Source organism: Miniopterus natalensis, chromosome 9 (assembly GCF_054644295.1).
Source record: "Miniopterus natalensis isolate mMinNat1 chromosome 9, mMinNat1.hap1, whole genome shotgun sequence".
NCBI classification, from domain to species: domain Eukaryota; kingdom Metazoa; phylum Chordata; class Mammalia; order Chiroptera; family Miniopteridae; genus Miniopterus; species Miniopterus natalensis.
In genome coordinates, this window is record NC_142089.1 from 19,815,868 (window position 1) to 19,834,002 (window position 18,135).

Below are 18,135 nucleotides of genomic sequence, written 5' to 3' on the forward strand. Positions count from 1 at the left end.
CAAAGAGCATTAGCTCAGTGAAGGAGAGCACGGGACACCATTCCTGGCAGTCAGGTGCGAAGACCCTGGAGGTCAGGAATCGGGCCTGTTCCAGGGGCTGACAGGTGACCAAACCCGTGGAGGGGGCAGGAGTGGAAGAGGTTGAGGCCGGGTGGGAGGCAGGAGCCAGATCAGGCAGAACCTTGCAGGCCATTTTAAGGACTTGGGTTTTACCCTAAGATATTTTTTTAATGTTGTTGTTTTTTCTGGTATCCAAAAGCTGGCAAAATCTAGGGAACACTCGTGTTCCAAAGAATGCTCTATCCCCATACTCCACAGCTACGGGGCTAGTATATGTGGTTGCATCCGAACTGGAATCTATCTAGGTCCTTCCAAAGAGCTTTCTCCAGCCAAACGTGCCACTGGGACGGTGGCTGGGGTGAAGCAGGCCAAGGTCTCTCTAGGAGGTGGCCAAGGAGGCCGCCTACCCCCCCCCTCGCTCCCCTCACCCCAGGCAGCAGCTCAGTGCCCAGCAGTCCTAGAGGAAGCGGTGCTCGGAGAAGCAGATCAGCAGGTCCGGGTAGCTGTTGGGCCTCAGCAGCACCAGGCTGAGGGTGTGTGTGACGTCAGGAATGAAGGCGGCTGCTGCCACCCATGACGCCCTCCTGCCCAGCCACCCAACGCACCAGCAGCAGGTGGTAGGGCGCCAGGCAGAGGGCAAAGATGAACAGAAGCCCCAGCACCCCGTTGCAGACCACGATGAAGGGAGCAGGGTCATCCCAGGGACGCTGCAGCTGCCAACACCCAGGTCCCCAACACTGCTACTCAGCTCAGATCTTGGGCTAGGGAAAGGAAGAGAGGTCACTGCAGAGGCTTATCACTCCCTCCAACCCTGATCCCCTCTTCCTCGGTCCTTGCCGGGAGGAGACACTAGAAGCAGGAAAATCCACGTGAGAGGGGGTGAGGATGAGCTCAGCCTCCGCCCAGCGGGGATGGAGAGGAGGGGATGGACTCCAGAGTTATTTGAAGTTGAGTGGGCTTGTTGACAAGCTGTGGGAAATAAAGAGGCAGATGTCCCAGATAGCTTGGAAATTTCCAACCTGGTGACTGGGAGGGTGGAGGTGCCCCTCACACAGGGAGCACGGTTCAGATCTGTGGGGGCACAGGCATGTGCAGTCAGTCCGGGTAAGGCTGAGCCACCTGGAAGTTGCAATGAAACAAGCAGGAATAGAGAGAACTCTTCCCAGAAAGAGCCCAGGCCATCCAGATCAGAGCGGGAGCCAGCAGGGCACGGATAGAGGACTGGTCTTGGGATGCACTGACCCAGGGGACAGGCCTCAGTATAGTGACCTCGGACTTGCCTTGGTGAAGGTCCTCTCCTGGGGCTTGCCTGGGGTACCCTGGCCAGAGCTGAAAAGATTTCACAACTCTCAGGCCTTCCAGCCTGTTCCCTACCCCACTGCCTTTTGACCACAAATTAGTCCTGGATCTGACTCAAAACACTGGACAGCAAAGCAAAAAGCACAGGCCCTGGAATCAAGCAGATTCTAGAGATGCACATTTATTTGCCATGTGACCTTGGGCAAATTACTCAGCTTCACGGAGCCTGTCTTCTCTGCTGTAAAATGGAGATTAAAATACCTACCTCACAGTGTTGTTGGGAGGATTATGAGAAAACATAAGTAAAACTCTGAGTGCTGTGGCTGACACCGGGGAGATACTTCATAACCATTAGCTGCCTTCCCTCTAGGCAGCACACAGATAACTACACCCACACAGGCACACAGTGTTAGACACAGCACCCCAAGCAAACAAAACAACACAGATACCTAGGCACATTCCTCTTCCCTCCCCAACGTGGGTAAGTGCACAAGCCAATGTTCTGTTCCTATTTTGGACACAGATGAACTCCTACGGTGTCCCAAAACTCTGTTCCTCTAATACCAAAATGTATGCTTTTGCCTTTGAACCTCTCAGGCTCCAGTCCTTTGTGGGACCCTGAGCGAGTGCATTCCTTTCTTGCCCTCCCTCTCAGCTCTGCCTACCATGGCTCTAGTCCCCAAATGCCCACCCTGAACCTCCCCCTTTGCCATCCTACTAGATCAGTCCTCTCTTACCTCTCTCTGGGGCCTTGGGGACCTGGCTTTAAGGAACTGAGACAGAACAGAATCCACTTCCACCCGCACATCCCAGAACCTCCTGAGTAATCCCAGGACATGGCATGAAGATTGGGCCCAACAGCTGGAGGAGCTGGGGCCTACCTGTGGCAGCTGTGAGCTGGGTTTGTAGGGTACAGCCAGGGCTCCAAGGGGAGTGTCATTGCAGGTCAAGAGGGCACAGGGAGGGAGGTAGAAAAGTATAAGGAGGCCCTGGCAGCTGAATGTCATGTGCTTACCTGGCCTAGGTTTCAGCTGTTTGGGGGGCGCATTTCCCAGAACCTGGCTTTTCCTTGGGCTGAGGAGCCATTTCTATAGCTCAAGATACTCCTGCTGCTGTGAATCTCAACTGCTCCTCCACACCAGATGCCCAACCCATTCCTCTAGAACCCTGCCTTCTCCTCAGCTGCTGAGCGGGCCCTGTAGCAACTAATCAGCTTACAGGTCAAGCTTTGTAAACAGGAACCCTCAAGCCTATGCCAGCTGAGAGGTTATACTCAAAGTCCTGGCCGGAGACAGCCTGGCTGTGGCATCCTGGAAGAGTGGAGACAGTAAGAGGCCAGGATTCTAGGGGCTCCAGGCCCTACTTTCATGGGCTTAAATTTTGCATGCAGAGGGACAATTCTAGAAAGCAAGGCAGACTTAATCACATTGGACAGATCACCCTGAGTACCCTCCAGTTGAAGAGGGCAGGGGTGCCATGCCTGCCCACTTCCAACTTCGGCAGCTGGTGCAGTGGAAATTGTGTGTTCTGGAGTCAATCAGGCTTTAACTCTAGTTTCAGATCTGACACACTGGCACTTAAGCTTTCTGAATCCATTTCCTCATCTGTAGAAAAAAACAGGATTTCATAATAGCATTTACTGAACACTTATTATGTGCTAGGCACTACTGTAAGCACTTTAACCCACCAAATCCCCACAGCAACTCTATGAAGTATTTACCATTATTAAACATATTCTGCAAATAAGCTAGTAAGTGGCAGAAACCATTTTCTACCCCCTCCCTTGCTGACCACTCTGGTAAATCTTAACTAATTTAAGTCCATCGTGGGAAGTCCGTTCTCCTTGCTAGTAATTTGGCCCAGGAATGAAAACGTGACATAGTTCTGACCAGTGGGATGTGAGGGGAAATCTAGGGGTCTGCTAAGAGAGCTTTCCTCTTTCTTTCCACCTTTGGATGTTATGTGCAAATGTGCACTCTGGAGCTGCTGCAACTATTCTGCAACCCTGAGGACAGAAGCCAATAGATTGAAAACAGCAGAGCAAAGAGTTGGAAAAAACGTCAATCTTTAATGTCATCATAAGGCAGCCAAACTACCCAACACTGAAACTGAAGCTATGTTATTTCTGGACCTCTTATGTGAGTGAAAGCTTCCTTATTGTTTTGATACTCTATATATGTAGTGTGTGTATACTACTACATATATATGTACTAATACAGTAGATATTTATATTTTTGTATGTGTGTGTATGGTGAAGATGGTTGGTAATGTGACAGAAGGTACCCTAACATGGTTACTTTTTAAAAAATATATGTTTTTACTGATTTTGGGGAGAGGAAGGCAGAGGGAGACAAATAGAAACATCGATGAGAGAGAAACATCGATTGGCGGCCTCCTGCACACCCTCTACTGGGGAGTGAGCCCGAAACCTGGGCCTGTGCCCTGACCGGGAATCAAACCAGCGACCTCCTGGTGCATGGGGCAACACTCAACCAACTGAACCACGCTGGCCAACATGGTCACTTTTCCTTGAGAATTGCCACACACACACACACATCTTTCTGCATCCCTGGGGCCTCTGGGATTCATCCCAGGCTTCCGGCACTGCTTTAACAGGCAGCATCCCTTGGAGTTGACTGTCCCCTGCCTCCACATAGGTGTCTGAGCAGCACTGCACTGAGTGCCCCACCTCACCACCAGAGGCTGGCAGTTCAGGTCCTGTAAAATAATAACTCAATGCCCACCTGTATTAGCTTTGCAAATCTAAAGTGCCCAAGATAAAAAGAAATAGGAGGGAATACTCCATGTGGCTCAAAAGGGAGCAGGCAGAAGCAGGCACTGTACTCGGCCACACTCAATGTGTAAGCAATAAAAACCTTAAAAACATGCATGCCTTTTGAACCAGCACCTTCACTTCTAGGGAAAGAAAATAAGTATGCGAAGGTGATTTACTGTGAGGTTTACAATAGCAAAAAATTTGGAACAATCCAAATGTTCCTCGGTGGGGGCCTGAGTAAAAACATTACAATACATCCTTACAATGGAGCACTACACAGCCATTAACACCAACAAGGTAAAACAGACATGGAATGCTGTTACAGTATATCAGCTTTAAAAAGTCAGATAGTGAAATAGCACATATGGTCTCATGTTCATTTTTAAAAATCTGTATAAAGGCATACGAAAAAGTTGAAAGGTACAGTTACACAAAGGAATTGAAAATAGTTATTTTGGGGGCATTAAAATTTGGGGAGATTTAAATGTCTTTTCTGCTTATTTTCTATTTTCATGTGATACGAGGAATGCTAGTAAAAGTCAAAAAAGAACAGATATCTAAAGGAGAAAGCAGGGCCAGGTAGACAAGATGTCTATTTCAACACTGGCCGTGTTTTGACCCTGGATGGACTGTATTGGTAACAAGGTGATAGATTCTGTGTCCCTCCGTGTTCCTGCTGTGACAGTGACATGGCACAGAGAGGCAAGAGGCATGCTACTCTCAGGATCCCTTGACTGTACTTGGAATCTTCTTCCTAGTGGGTCTGACCACCTTCTCAGTTTTGACTAAGAACTGGCAGATATCCAGCAGCACCAGGAGCATCAGGCAGACGACAGCCGGGATGCAGGTGTCCAGTGACTCTTTCAGAGACACCAAAGTGAAGATGGACCCTGGAATGGAAAGTCAGGTCTCTGAGGCTCCCTGGGGACACCCAGGAGAGCTCAGGGCTCTCCAGCCTAGGCTGACCCACTCCAGTTCAAGTCCTTCCATTAAGTATCCCCTCCTACATACCCAAAACCAGGTGCACTTGTCTCCCTGGCCTCCCAGAGAAAACAGGACCAGGAATCAGAAGCTTTTTGAACTAATGTAACCCCTCTCAGAGAGCAAGAAAGAAACAGGGACAATCCAGACAAATAGGGCAGGGAGGTGGCTAGATAGGCATTTTGAAACAAATCCTCCCTGTACCTATTCTTTTCTTAATCCTGTTGGAGGGAAAAAGGCCCAGAGGGTTGGTGGTGGAAGTGAAGGAAAGATCTGAAAATGAGGGAAGCTCCAGATACAGAAAGAAAGCCTGGGGGAAGGGTGGGAGTGGTGGCAGCAATGGCGATACAAGGCCAGCGGGTACAGAAGAGCCTGAAGACGTCTGGCCTTTGAAGCAGCAGCTGTCCCTGTACATCAGCAGTCCTGTGGGCAGAGCTGCTGCTATGAGGGGTGCCCTCCAGGACTTCTTGCCCCAGGGAAATTCTCTGCCTTTCTATTCAGGGGGCTTAGCTTCTTCGTTCCCAATTGCCAGACACATAGGTCAAGTGGCAGCTGCTACTCTATCCACTCATCTCAGGGGTGGGATGGGGAGAGCAGTAGAGGCTTTTGGGTTACATTATAACACATCCTTATGAAATACCAGGCAACCAATAGAATTGATGAGGTAGAAGGTACAGTTGACATTAAATAGTGTTACAATATATTAAGTTTGAAAAGCACCTGTCCTAGTCTGAACACCATGGACACTGCAGCACAGCAGGAAGTGTTCCTGGTTCCAGAGAAAAAGAGGGTGGCAACAGTAAAGGGGAACGGAGGAACAGCCAGGTCTCCCCATCACCCGCCCCAAGAAGTCCTCCTTTCCCCTGCTCAGGTGGACCCCCCTTACCCATCATGAGCACGATCAAAAGAAAGTTACTAATCTCTTGCAGCAGCGGTGGGCCCAGGGCCAGCAGCAACCCAGCCAGCAGTTCCAGCCAGCCTACAGCCACTTGGTAGCTCACGGGATCTGGCTGGTAGCCGAACACCTTCAACGGGAACACCTCAGCAAACTGCACGAACAGGGCTTTCTAGGGGTGGCAAGAAATGCCTGTCAGCCACTCACCAAGGGTCCACTGCCCAGGCTCTCCACAGGGGCACTTGGTGCCTACGTCAACTCCCCCATCAAAGGAGCTACTACTGTACATCAGGTCCAGGGCTGAGGTCAGCCTGGAAAGGAGAGAGCTTCCCTGGGGGGGGGGGGGGCTGAGCTCTGGAATCAATAAACAGGCTTCATGGTTTCAGAAGGGCTGGATGGTGATGCAGAGATGGACTGGTTTTCTCAGTGGACTCTCACCAGCCCCAAATTCCAGTAAGAGGGTGCAAGGCCCTGGGAGCTCCATCCACAGCTTCTCTTTATGCCTGGCCTGGCCTCTCTTCAAGTACTATGCAGGGAATATTCGGAGTTGGGAGACCGATGAAAGGGCAGACTGTTGCTCATTAAACAGATTCCACTTTCTACATCGTATGCTGGTGCCCCGATCCCACTGCAGTAGACACAAGGGGAGTTGAGGGGGCTCAAAATGACTCATCTTGCTGAGTCAGGCTCCGACCTGGGCCAAATGACAATTTCATCCAGATCTCCGGCGGCTGCCTTTTCCTGCTCCTTCACCTCAGCTCTACCTCCCCTCCTGGGCAACACAAGGAGGAAGCTCTAAGCTGCCTGGCTCTGGGGATGGCCTTGCCCAAACCCACCACCTTAAGCCAGGAAAGAAGAGAAGAATCCAGGCCTGGGAGAGGGAGCTGGCAGGGGTCTCCAAGTCTGGCTTGTTTGAGAGGTGTGCAGGATTGGTGGGCGTAAGAACACCAGAGCTTTCCCCAGTCTAGAACTAGACAGAAAGCCTAGGGGCGACTTCCAGGCCTCCCTCTCTGGCTCCATTCTCCAGAAAGGGGCTCTCTGGATTCCAAGTTAAGACCGTGTGTAGTTTGGGTCCTACTTCCTGACTAGCTGTGTCACCTTTACAACACACACTTCACCTTCAGGGCAGGTTTCCTACCCTGCCAAATGGGGAGTAATAAACCCCTGCCTCAAGAAGCTCCCAAGAACTCAAGCCAAGGAAGGAGGGGGAGGGAGCAGGGAAGGTGCTGTGCCCCTTTTCCACCCCATCTTTCTCCCCCACAGCCGGAGCAGTCCCGCGGCTCCAGATTTGCCTAGGCCACCAATGCTCAGCGGGAAGAGGCCTTCCCGACCCCTTCCGACCACGGAAACTCCCCAGGAAGGCATCCGCATCCAAGTTAAGGGCCTGGAGCTCTTCCCCCAGCTCTAGCGCTAGCCCGACGGCAGGCGGGAGCGGAGCGGGGCGGGGCGCCCGGGGCGCGCCGGGGTAACCGCTGGGGCCCCTCCGCCCGCGGCCCACGCCACGCCGCTCACCATCTGCTGCGATGTGGGAGCCGAGATCTGCTCCGAGAGCTTGGCCGCCCCCGTGAGCGCGAAGAAGCCGCCCAGCAGGACGCGCAGAGCGGCGAGCAGAAGCGCCATGGCCATGGCCGCGCGGGGCCCTCGGGGAGGGCGGGCGCACCGGCCGAAAGCCCGCCCCGCCTCGGGTTCGCTTCCTCCCGCCCCGGCCGCCGGAGCGCGCTGGCCCGGCTCTCTCTCCTCCTCTTCAGGGGTGTTGCCACCCTCTTTTGCCCCAGTACGGGTGGGGGGATGGACAGACATGGCGTTTGTCTCAGATGGGGTCACTGAGGCCCACTGGCTCTTAAGTGACTAAATGGACCCCACTGAATTTAGGGGGGGAAATCTTGTCTCCCAGTCAGTAGGGACAGAGTGGAGGCCAACATGGGTATCGACGTGGCCTGCAGAACAGCTCCGTTAGAACCAGAAGACCAGGGCTTCATACCTGCCCGCCTGCGCCACCCGAGCTCTGAGACCTGAGCTGTCCCCTAACCTCGGCGGGCCTCAGTATCTGCTTCTGTAAACTGGGATAACGCTGCATCGGTCCTCCTGAGTCTGTAAGAGGCCTAGCACAATGCCTGGCACATGCATGAGCTCAAAGTTATTTGCAAATTAGCCTAATTTATTAAATTATTAGTGATAAATCAATAGTCATTATAAAATAAATTGTTCTTTTGTATCTTTGCCTGAAACATTTTTTTCTCTAGTTTCTCTCAACTGAAATTAAGAGTTAAAAGATGTTTGAAAATTCAGATACTTGTGATACAGGAGGCAGTTAAGACAGGAGTGAGCAGAGTAGGAATGATAGATAGGCCAGGTACAGAAGGTCACCATGGGGGAAAGCCCTGCATGCCTAGCAGTGGACAACTGTAAGGTGGGACCTTGCCCCCAGGGTGACCTTTCCTCCCCTAGCATATCTCTGGTCACCTGGTTTAGACCCCCTGACCTTTCTATCAATGGCCATGCAGTCCGGACCCTCCCCTGACCTTTCCTCCCATCCCAATGTCCCTAATCCTGTGGTATATACTTCCTTAGAGGAACCAGGGGGCCGGAATATAGCCTCATGTGACTCCCTTGCAACACCACTCCCTTAAGCATTAAGCCCTCAGGACAATAAGGGTCTGATCCAAATGAAATCATCTTAGGAACAAAGCCTTGGGTCTGTTGACCACAGAGACAGTGTTTTGGTCAAACTATAGATAACATCTAGACCTCAGTTGTTTCAGCTCCAGGCCCAGAAAAGCAGCAAGGCCAAGCAGGGCAACACCATGGGCTGACAGCAGGACCAACTTCGATGCCTGATGATCCCTGCTCTGGCGCCAATCAGTGGAGACTACAACCCTGAGGAGACACACTTGGAAAAGCTGATACTCTATTGAGATCCTTTCCCAAGACCCTCCAGATAAAAATCCTCAAGGCAAAGGACTCAGGGTTCAGTCTCTCACTCACTTGCCCTTGCCCACCCCACCCCACTTCCACCCCCGCCCCAGGTCTTCCCCAGGCCAGTTTTCTTTGCCTTTCTCTCAAACTCCAAGGGCGCTTCTTTTGCCTCTGTAACTTGCCTCCAGAGTCCACACAGCCTAGCTGGCTCACTTCGTTTACCCCGTGACTTTCTAAATAAACTTTCATTTGTATTTGAGTTCCTTGGCTCTGAATTCTTTTCTTAGCCTAACTAAAGGACCGAAGTCTAACATTTGGTGCCTTTGCTGTTAATACTTACAGCTGTGGGAAGACAGGCTTTCACAGCTGGCCCATCTGATCTTAACTGGAAATCTGTCTAGATCTGGATGGGCAAACTGGACCAAATTTGTCTGTTTTGTTTTGGTTTTTACTCCCTCTTCTTCCCCCAGCTAACAATGTTTACCAGTTTTAATAATAAAATTTTTAAAGGCAGCTTTCATGATACAGGAAATTTACATGAATTCATATTTCAATGTTCATAAATAAAGTTTTATTGAAACACAGCCACACTTATTTGTCTGTGTATTGTCTACAGTTGCTTTTAAGCTGCAACCACAGAACTGAGTACTGTAGTTGCCATCAGTGGCCTGCAAAGCCTGAACTATTCAATATCTGGCCCTTTATGAAAAAGGTTTGCCAAACCCTGGTCTAGTGGGCCAGAGAGGCCCCCTACAGGGGTCTCAAACTCTCCTGCTGCTTTCATTTCCTGTTAGCCAAGCTCCTTAGATCTTTTTTTCTACCTACCCACAACCTGCTATAATAGGAGGCAGGGTGGCTAAAGACTAACATGTCCCACATGCTTCTAAAGGCCAAGCAGTTTCAACATCCAGGTGTGCTTTTTATTACATTATAAATTGGACCTTTCATTACCTACATCTTTATCACTAATCTAAATTATTTGATCAACCAATAAAATAGCTAAATTCTCTACCTTGGGCTCTTAAAATGATATACAATTATGTATAAATGTATAATGATTAAATTCCTCAACAAAAAGAGAAAAGTTATTAAAACATTTAATCACTGAAAACACACAATCACATTAGGAAATTATATTTTAGGATACTTATCCCATACAAAATTTAACACAAAATTATAGAATTTGATAAGCAATATATACATTTACTATTCTTTCTCCTTTACTAATTTTTCTATCCTTGGAATTAAAGATGTGACTGCAAGTCTTAGGGCAGGGCCAGAAACCAACAGATTTCTTTGTTTTGACTCAGTCAAAGCTGAAAATGTAGCATCACATAAATAAATGTTTGAAAAAGGCAATAAAAATTTCATTGCCCTTTCATGGAGTTCTGGGTAACTTGTCTTTGCTTTTATCCAAAACTGGGTTACAGACATTGATTTAAATACCGATTGTAAACCTAAATCCGAAGATAACTGTGTGAGTTTTTCTTCTTCAAAGTCCTTGAGATTACTATTTTGGTGATTCATAAAAGGGTTAATTATCCACAAATTTCCAGAACGCAGGTCTTCTGGTGGATAACAGTCATTGAACATTTGAGAAAGTCCTTCCAGGTGCTGAAAGACAACACTTGCAGTGCTTCTCATATTTAAGCTAGATAAGTTTGAGAATTCGGAAAATGAAGGGAACATGTCATAATCATTCTCTTGTGTACGCTTCAACCACGTTTTCAACTTTTCCTTAAATACATCCATTTTATTATACAAATTAAAAAGCGTAGTCATAGTTCCTTGGAGACTTAAATTTAGTTCATTTACAAGTGAAAAGATATCTGATAAATAGGCCAGCCTTGCAACCCATTCTTCATCAAGAAAATGCTTGGCCAAATCTGAATGCTTTTGATTTAAAAAAATTTCAATTTCATGTCGTAATTCAAATAATCTTGTTAAAATTCTCCCTCTCGATATCCATCGTACTTCAGCAGGAAGTGGTAAATTCACATTCTCGGACCCCATCTCTTCACACAAAATTGTTAACATACGTGAATTCAAAGCATTGCTCTTTATAAAACTTAAAATTTGCGCTGACTGCAAGAGAATTTCATGTAAGCATGGAGACAACTTTTCTGCTGCTAAATGTTCACGGTGAATAAAACAATGTGTAAATGCCAGTGTATTCATGGCAACTTCTTGAATTTTTGCCCTTAAATCAGAATACCTGCCAGTCATGCTTGCAGCCCCATCTGTACAGAAACCAACACAATGTTTCCAATTCAGAGATTTACTATGAATATATTTATTTATTCGTTCAAATAGTTCAAAACCAGTTACTTGAGAAGGCATTTCAATACAACATAATAATTCTTCTTTTATATCACTACAATCATTATCAATGAAACGAATATAGCACAAAAGAAGGGTGATGTTGGAGATTTCTGAAGACTCATCTATCTGAAGGGCAAACCACTTTGAGTCCCTGACTTTTTGAATCAGCTGATCTTCAATGTCTGCAGACAGTTCATCAATCCTGTGTCCAATTGTATTATTAGAAAGAGGGATGGTTTTCATTTTGTCTGCAGCACTTGAACCCAAAACTTCTGAACACATTTCTACTAAATATGGTTTAATTAACTCTTCAGCAATGGAGAATGGCTTCTTGCTGGCAGCAATTTGGAAAGCAATTAAATAAGAAGCTTTCACAAGTGACTTTTCAACTAGTAAACACTTTTTAAAAGAACTGTTCTGACATTCCATTTCAAGAGATTTTTGTTCAAAAAAATCTACTGGTTTGTTTTCTAATTCTGAATGCTTTGTCTTTAAATGATGAGAAAGATTTGCTGGCTTCATGTTTTCAGCAGGTAAGATTTCTCCACAAATGACACACTGTGGCCTTGGTAAACTTTCTTTTGATCCCGGATAGATAATAAAACCAACTTTTAAATATTCTGCATCATAAGTCTGGAAAAAACCTATTTTTGTTTTCTTTGCAGGTGGAGAATGAAGTTCCACATCACTTTTCCCATTAGGCATAGGTAAATCTGAATGAAATATTTGAGCCTCTGTTATTTTCAAGAATAAGCTATGTTATTTATGTTTTCCCCACACACATTTAAAATATATACTTTTTTACTATTTATCAAAGAAATATACTAAAGTTTAAACACAATCCATAATACTTCCATGATGCCATTGAAAACAGAATTTCTCCTTTGTCCAAAGGTTGGTAAGTGACTAAAGTAAAACTGTAAGCTGTATGAGCAATGCTATATATTCAATAGAATTACTGAAATTAGGGCTGAAGTCCACAGAATATATCAATATATTAAGAATTAATTACTTCACTTTAAAAAGTTGAGGGGGAAAAAGAAAACAAATGTTGCAAAAAGTTAACATTTGGTGAATCTAGATGAAGGGTATATTGACATTCACTGTGCTGTATTTTCAATCTTCCTGAATTTTCAAAATTTTTCAAATTAAAGTTGGGGGGAGGGTTAATTATTAGTTTTAATGCTCAGTGTTAGTGAGGGTGCAGAGAATGAATGCTCTCAAAATACTGATGGTTGGAGAATAAATTGATGTAACTTTTCAGGAGGGCAATTTTACAACATATATCAAAACTCTAGGATAGCTTTTGAACCTGTAATTCCACTCCTTAGAATTTATCCTAAGGATAAAATTAGACAAGTGTACAAAGATCCATTTATACAGCTTAACATTGTTTATACTATTAAAAAAAGAAGTAATCTGTCTAACCTTAGGGAAATGGATATGTTATATACACTGGAATCTATACACATCTGTTAAGAATCTCAATGTATATTTAAATTTATATTCACATAGAATGGTTTCTGATGCTATTCAAATAAAAATGTAATTTACAACAGTATATAGGAAACAACCCAATATTTAATAAAGAAAACTTTTTAAATGCATAAGCACACACATACCCACACATTTAGATATCCACAGATCCTTCACTACCTTCCACATGTGAATGTGTATGTAATATTAATTCATGTACACAGAGTGCATCACTTAACAGAAATATAGAGCAATCAAATTTACCGAGGAAGGAAAATGGGATTCTCAACTCCTACCAAAAGAAAGGCACCCTTCATAAAATCTCATGATTATTTTTTGACAGACTAAGTTTTTAAATATATTATACTCAATGAAGTAAAATTATCATTAAAAACAAAAATCAAAAACTGCTTTGGGCAGAGGTATGAAAGTAATTGAAATATAAGGTTAGTGGGATTAAAAGCTGTAACATGGATTGGAGCAACAGTTTACAGCCTTTTCAAGTATGAATTCAAATAATTTTCCTGATCTCCAACACCTCGGACATATAGTTACACTGTTAGTAACTGACAAATCAACTCATGGTGGTTAAAAAAAAAAAAGAAACTAAGGTTAAATCACTAATGCTTTTAAAAAATCTATATTTAGTAATTATAATAGCTTATCTATACATTTGAAAAGCAGCAGTGTACACATGTAGGCGATGTTTGTCTACACCTAATGTTTTGTGTACATATGGATTCAATTTAGTAGTTACTAGTGTAAATGACAATAATTATAAAAGGAATAAATTACATGTTCAAAGTATATGGTCCAAGAATTAATGAAATATTTTCACATTTAAGAAATTGTCAATGACTTTTTTCCTTTTCTTAAAAACAAACAAACAAACAAAAACCCAGAAAACAAACTTTCTACATGTGGAAAGCACAAGGACACATACCTGTCTGACATTCCTTGTGTTGTATATGTGGTTTGCAAGAGATGGCCTTGGTCTGTGTGACGGGCTTGCACAATAATGCTTTGTTCTTTAAAAGCCTGGAAGGCTGGGAAGAAAGAAGTTTCATGGCATCTGTCGGTGTACTTCCCTAGTTAAAAACAAATTCAGAAGCCAAAGAGGGATTATTTTAGTATCTTATCACTGGCAATAATTGCTATCAACTGAAAGGTGGCATATGTCAAGAGAAATATAATTCCTCTAAAAGAGTGACTGCAATAAAGAAGTCACTGTGGAAAACTGACACTGATTCCTAATTATTCTAATCAGTATTAGTTCTATTTACTGATTTTTAAAATTACTCTCCCTATAATAAGTACAATCAAAACAATGAAAACGATCTTTGCAGATTAGGACAACTGACTATTCAGAAAAATTAGATCCGACCTCAGACCAATGCAAAAATATATCCCATATCAATTAACAACCTCAACATGAAAAACACTAATTTTTAAATCACTGGAGAACTTCCAAATGACCAGAACAGGAAGCAAGTATTCTTAAATAAAACATGAGAGTTAAAAACAAAGCAGAAAAGACTGACATACTTGACTATGTTGAATTTTTTTGCAAAGGTCTTTATAAAACAAAGCTGAGCCCTGACCAGTGTGGCTCAGTTGGCTGGAACATCATCCTGTACTGAAAGGTCATGGGTATAATTCCCGTTCAGGGCACATACCCAAGTTGCAGGTTGCATCCCCGGTAAGGGTGCGGTCAGGAGGCAACCAATCAATGTTTCTCTCTCTCTCCCTCTCCCTTTCTCTCTCTAAAGTCAATAAAAACACATCCTTAGGGACATCTGTAATATTTTAAACCAAAAAAAAATTTTTTAAAAAATCCGTGAGGATTTAAAAAAAAACAAAAAACCAAAGTTGAAGGATAAGCAACAGAGTGGGAGAATGTACTTAAAACATGTTTTTTCATTCAGTTAATATTTACTGAATGTTTACGACAAGCCAGGCACTGTTCTAAACCCTGAGGATATAGCAGAAAACAAGACAAAGTCTTGCTCTCACAGGCCTTACATTCTAGAGGGAGGCCCGGATGATAAACAAGTAAAATATATAATACATAGGTAATGATAAGTGCTACAAAAGAAAGCAGGGTAAGGGAGTGGAGAGTGAATGTGTGGAGGAAGGGTAATTTTGGAGTAAACATTTGAGCAGAGACTTGAATATTCAAAAGAGCAAGCCTCGCAAAGGCCTATGGTCAGAGGATTCTATTGTAGGTGCAAAGGGATTGTAGGCGCAAAATCAGTGAAGGGGGAAAAGAGCTTGGCCTGCTTTAGGAATATCAAGAAGAACAAGGCTGAAATAAGTAAGCAGGGGCTAGAATGATACATTTGGAGAGGTAGGCAGAAGCCAAATTGTATAGGATCTGGAAGGTCTAAGTTTAAAAAAAGAATTAGGGCTGTGTTCTAAGTGCGATCAACAGCCACTGGAGGTTATATTTAAATTTACTTTTAAAATAGATAATAGATGCAATAATTTTGAGTTATGCAGTAATTCTAAAGGTATAAAAGTGTATGCATAAAAAGTAAGTTTTCCATGCTTGTCTGCCATCTATCCAGATTCTACCTTGAACACAACCACTCCTCTCAATTTCTTATACATTCTTCCAGAGATGGTCTATGTCAGCGATTTTTAAGCAGTGTGCCACAGGAATTTTTAAAACATACAATACCTGACTATTTAGTCCGGGGTACTGACCTCTTTTCCCTTAGACTGTTGAATAAAACAGCCATTGTTGAATGACAACAGCCAGCATGACAATAACTGTCTGATGTGAATGAATAAAAATTATACCTATTTTTTGTCAGATCAGCAAAAAATGTATTTTTCAGTGTGCTGCAGAATTTTAGTAATTAATTTATGTGTGCCATGAAATGAGAAAGGTTGAAAATCGCTGGTCTATGGAATTAATAAGTTGCTCCTGAATACAAGCGGTCATATTATTAGTAAGGTTCTGCACCTTGCACGGTCATTTAGCAAGCTATCTTGGAAGTGTATTTACATAACTTTGTATAAAGTTGCCTCCTAAGGGCTTTTATACACTGAATGTACGTCGGGGAATCTGAAGGGTCTCTGCTGCTGTACATTTAAATGTTACAAATCTTTTGCTGTTATAAACAATGCTGTAATAAATATCCTTACACATAAATTAATTCTACATGTGCTATTATATCTATATAATAAGGTCTTACAAGTGCTATTTGGTGGGTCAAAAATATATTAAAATCTGTATGTGACAGACTTTAATTATGATGGTATCGCCAAACTGCTTTCCATAGAAGTCAATCAAATTAAACCACCTTCGGCAATGCACGTGAGCCTCTTTCCTAGCACTCTAGCCCAGCGATTTCCAGCCTTTTTCATCTCACGGCACACATAAACTAATTACTAAAATTCTGTGGCATACCAAAAACTCTATTTTTTGCCGATCTAACAAAAAAATTTTGATTCATTCACACCGGACAGCTATTGTTCTGCTGGCTGTTGTCATTTTCTTATTTGACAACCTGAGGGAAAGGAGGTCAGTGCCCCTGACTAAACAGCTATGTACTGCATGTTTGAAAAATCCCTGCACACACCAGTGTGCCAGGACACGACAACTGAAAATCACTGCTCTAGTCAACACATTATCAAACTTTTTGCTATTTCTCAGTTAAGTGAAAAATTATCTAATAATGGTGTCGTCAGGTATTTTTCATGGTTAAGCATTATTTGTATTTCCTCTTCTGTGAACTGTCTATTCATATCCTTTGCCTAGTTTTCCTTCATCTCTTTAAAAAATTCTATGCATATATATATATATATATATTTTTAAAATATATCTTTATTGATTTCAGAGAGAGGAAAGGAGAGGGGGAGAGATAGAAACATCAATGATGAGAGAGTCATTGATCGAGCCCGCAACTGGGCATGTGCCCTGACCAGGAATCGAACCCCGATCGCCTGGATCCTAGGTCGACGCTCAACCGCTGAGCCATGCCCGACCGGGCTATGCATATTTTTTTAACGGGTAATGTAACATGTGACATAAAACTCAAAATTCAAATAGTAAACAATAAAAAAAGAATTCTCCCTCTTCAAATTCTCCCTCAGTTATTCAGTTCTCCACAGAGGCACCACCATTATCTATTTCTTGGCTGCCTTCCAGAGATGTTCTATATATATGTACAGGCATGTGTTTTGTCTGTTATTTAAATAGAAATGGCAGCATGCTATACAATTTTACATCTTTTTTTCACTCACAGGTAAGACTGCTCTATGTCTGTACATATAGAGCTGCCTCATTCTTTTTTAACTGCATGGTATTCCACTGTATGGATATAACATATTTAACTATAGTCCCAACAGAGCCACTGTGTATGCTTGTGCAGGGGACTCCACTTGCTAGGCCATGTGACTAAGTGTGCGATTGGAGAGGGGTGCATTTCAGGCTCTACCCACGTAGGGCTATTTTTTTTCTAACTAATACAATAACTCAGAATGAATCCACAGTGGCCCTGATCACTGGTAAAATAATTAGGTTGTTTTCAAGTTTTCGTTACTATGAACAATGCTGCAATTATTATCCGTGCACATCCTTCATTTCCTAAGTGTGTGAAAATATATCTGAAGGATAAATTCCTAAAAGTTGAGTTCCTGAGTAAAATGCTATTTACATTTTAACAAGTTTTAACTAAATTGCCCTCTGTAGCGGTTTTACCAACTGCTATTGGCAATATGTAAAAATGCCATAACAGTGCTATCCATCATACTTTTCTTTGCCAATCTGATAAAACTGTAGTTCGAACTGGCATTTCTCTAATTTTAAAGTTGAATATCTTTGCATATTTCTAAGAACTATTTTTTATTCCCAAGTCTATAATCATACTTCTGCCCATTCTACCAATGGAAAAAGGGTCTTTTTAATGATTCATAAGGCTCTTTACATATAAAAAGAAAAAACTAGCCTTTAATAACATGAATTGCAATCTTTTCATTTTTTTCATTTGCCTTTCGACTTTGAAATGTAGTTGAATTTCCCTAACAAATGTTTTATGGCTTCTGGGTTTTTGTGGAATATTTAGACTTTCCCCATTTTTGCATTAAAATTCTTTCCTATATGTTTTCCTAGTACTTTTAGTATTTTTTTACATTTAAGTCTTTTCTCCATCTGGTTTTCATTTTGGTTTAACTTGTGTGGCAGAAACCCAACTGTTACTTTTTTCCCATATCTACTGCGTTGTCACAATTCTATTTATTGAATAATCTAGATTTTTTCTACTGATCTGAAATGCCAATTTTATTATTTGTAAATTCCCATATATATTTTGATCTATTTCTAGACTTTCTTTCTACTGAGTCTGATCATCTATTCACGGCTTCAGTATCAGTTTTTTTAACTATGTAGAGCTTTATAAAATTT

General features: G+C 43.2%; 2 protein-coding genes across 3 annotated transcripts in view; both read right to left on the reverse strand.

Moving 5' to 3' along the window:
- Positions 1 to 4,449: 4,449 nt before the first annotated feature.
- On the reverse strand, positions 4,450 to 7,631 carry TMEM35B (transmembrane protein 35B). Its single transcript, XM_087820834.1, has 3 exons — positions 7,524 to 7,631; positions 6,003 to 6,183; positions 4,450 to 5,025 (listed from the first exon to the last, which is right to left on the reverse strand). Exons 1-3 carry the CDS (start codon positions 7,629 to 7,631, stop codon positions 4,856 to 4,858), a joined length of 459 nt encoding a protein of 152 aa, XP_087676960.1. The 3' UTR covers positions 4,450 to 4,855.
- Positions 7,632 to 10,007: 2,376 nt separating this feature from the next.
- ZMYM6 (zinc finger MYM-type containing 6) overlaps positions 10,008 to 18,135 on the reverse strand; it is a 30,016-nt gene continuing 21,888 nt past the window's right edge. For both annotated transcript variants that reach the window (XM_016218107.2, XM_016218098.2), the window contains 2 exons: positions 13,669 to 13,813; positions 10,008 to 11,962 (listed from right to left, as the gene is read on the reverse strand). In XM_016218107.2, coding sequence (XP_016073593.2) covers positions 10,134 to 11,962; positions 13,669 to 13,813 — 1,974 coding nt within the window. In that variant the 3' untranslated portion in view covers positions 10,008 to 10,133. The remainder of the gene's footprint in view (positions 11,963 to 13,668; positions 13,814 to 18,135) is intronic.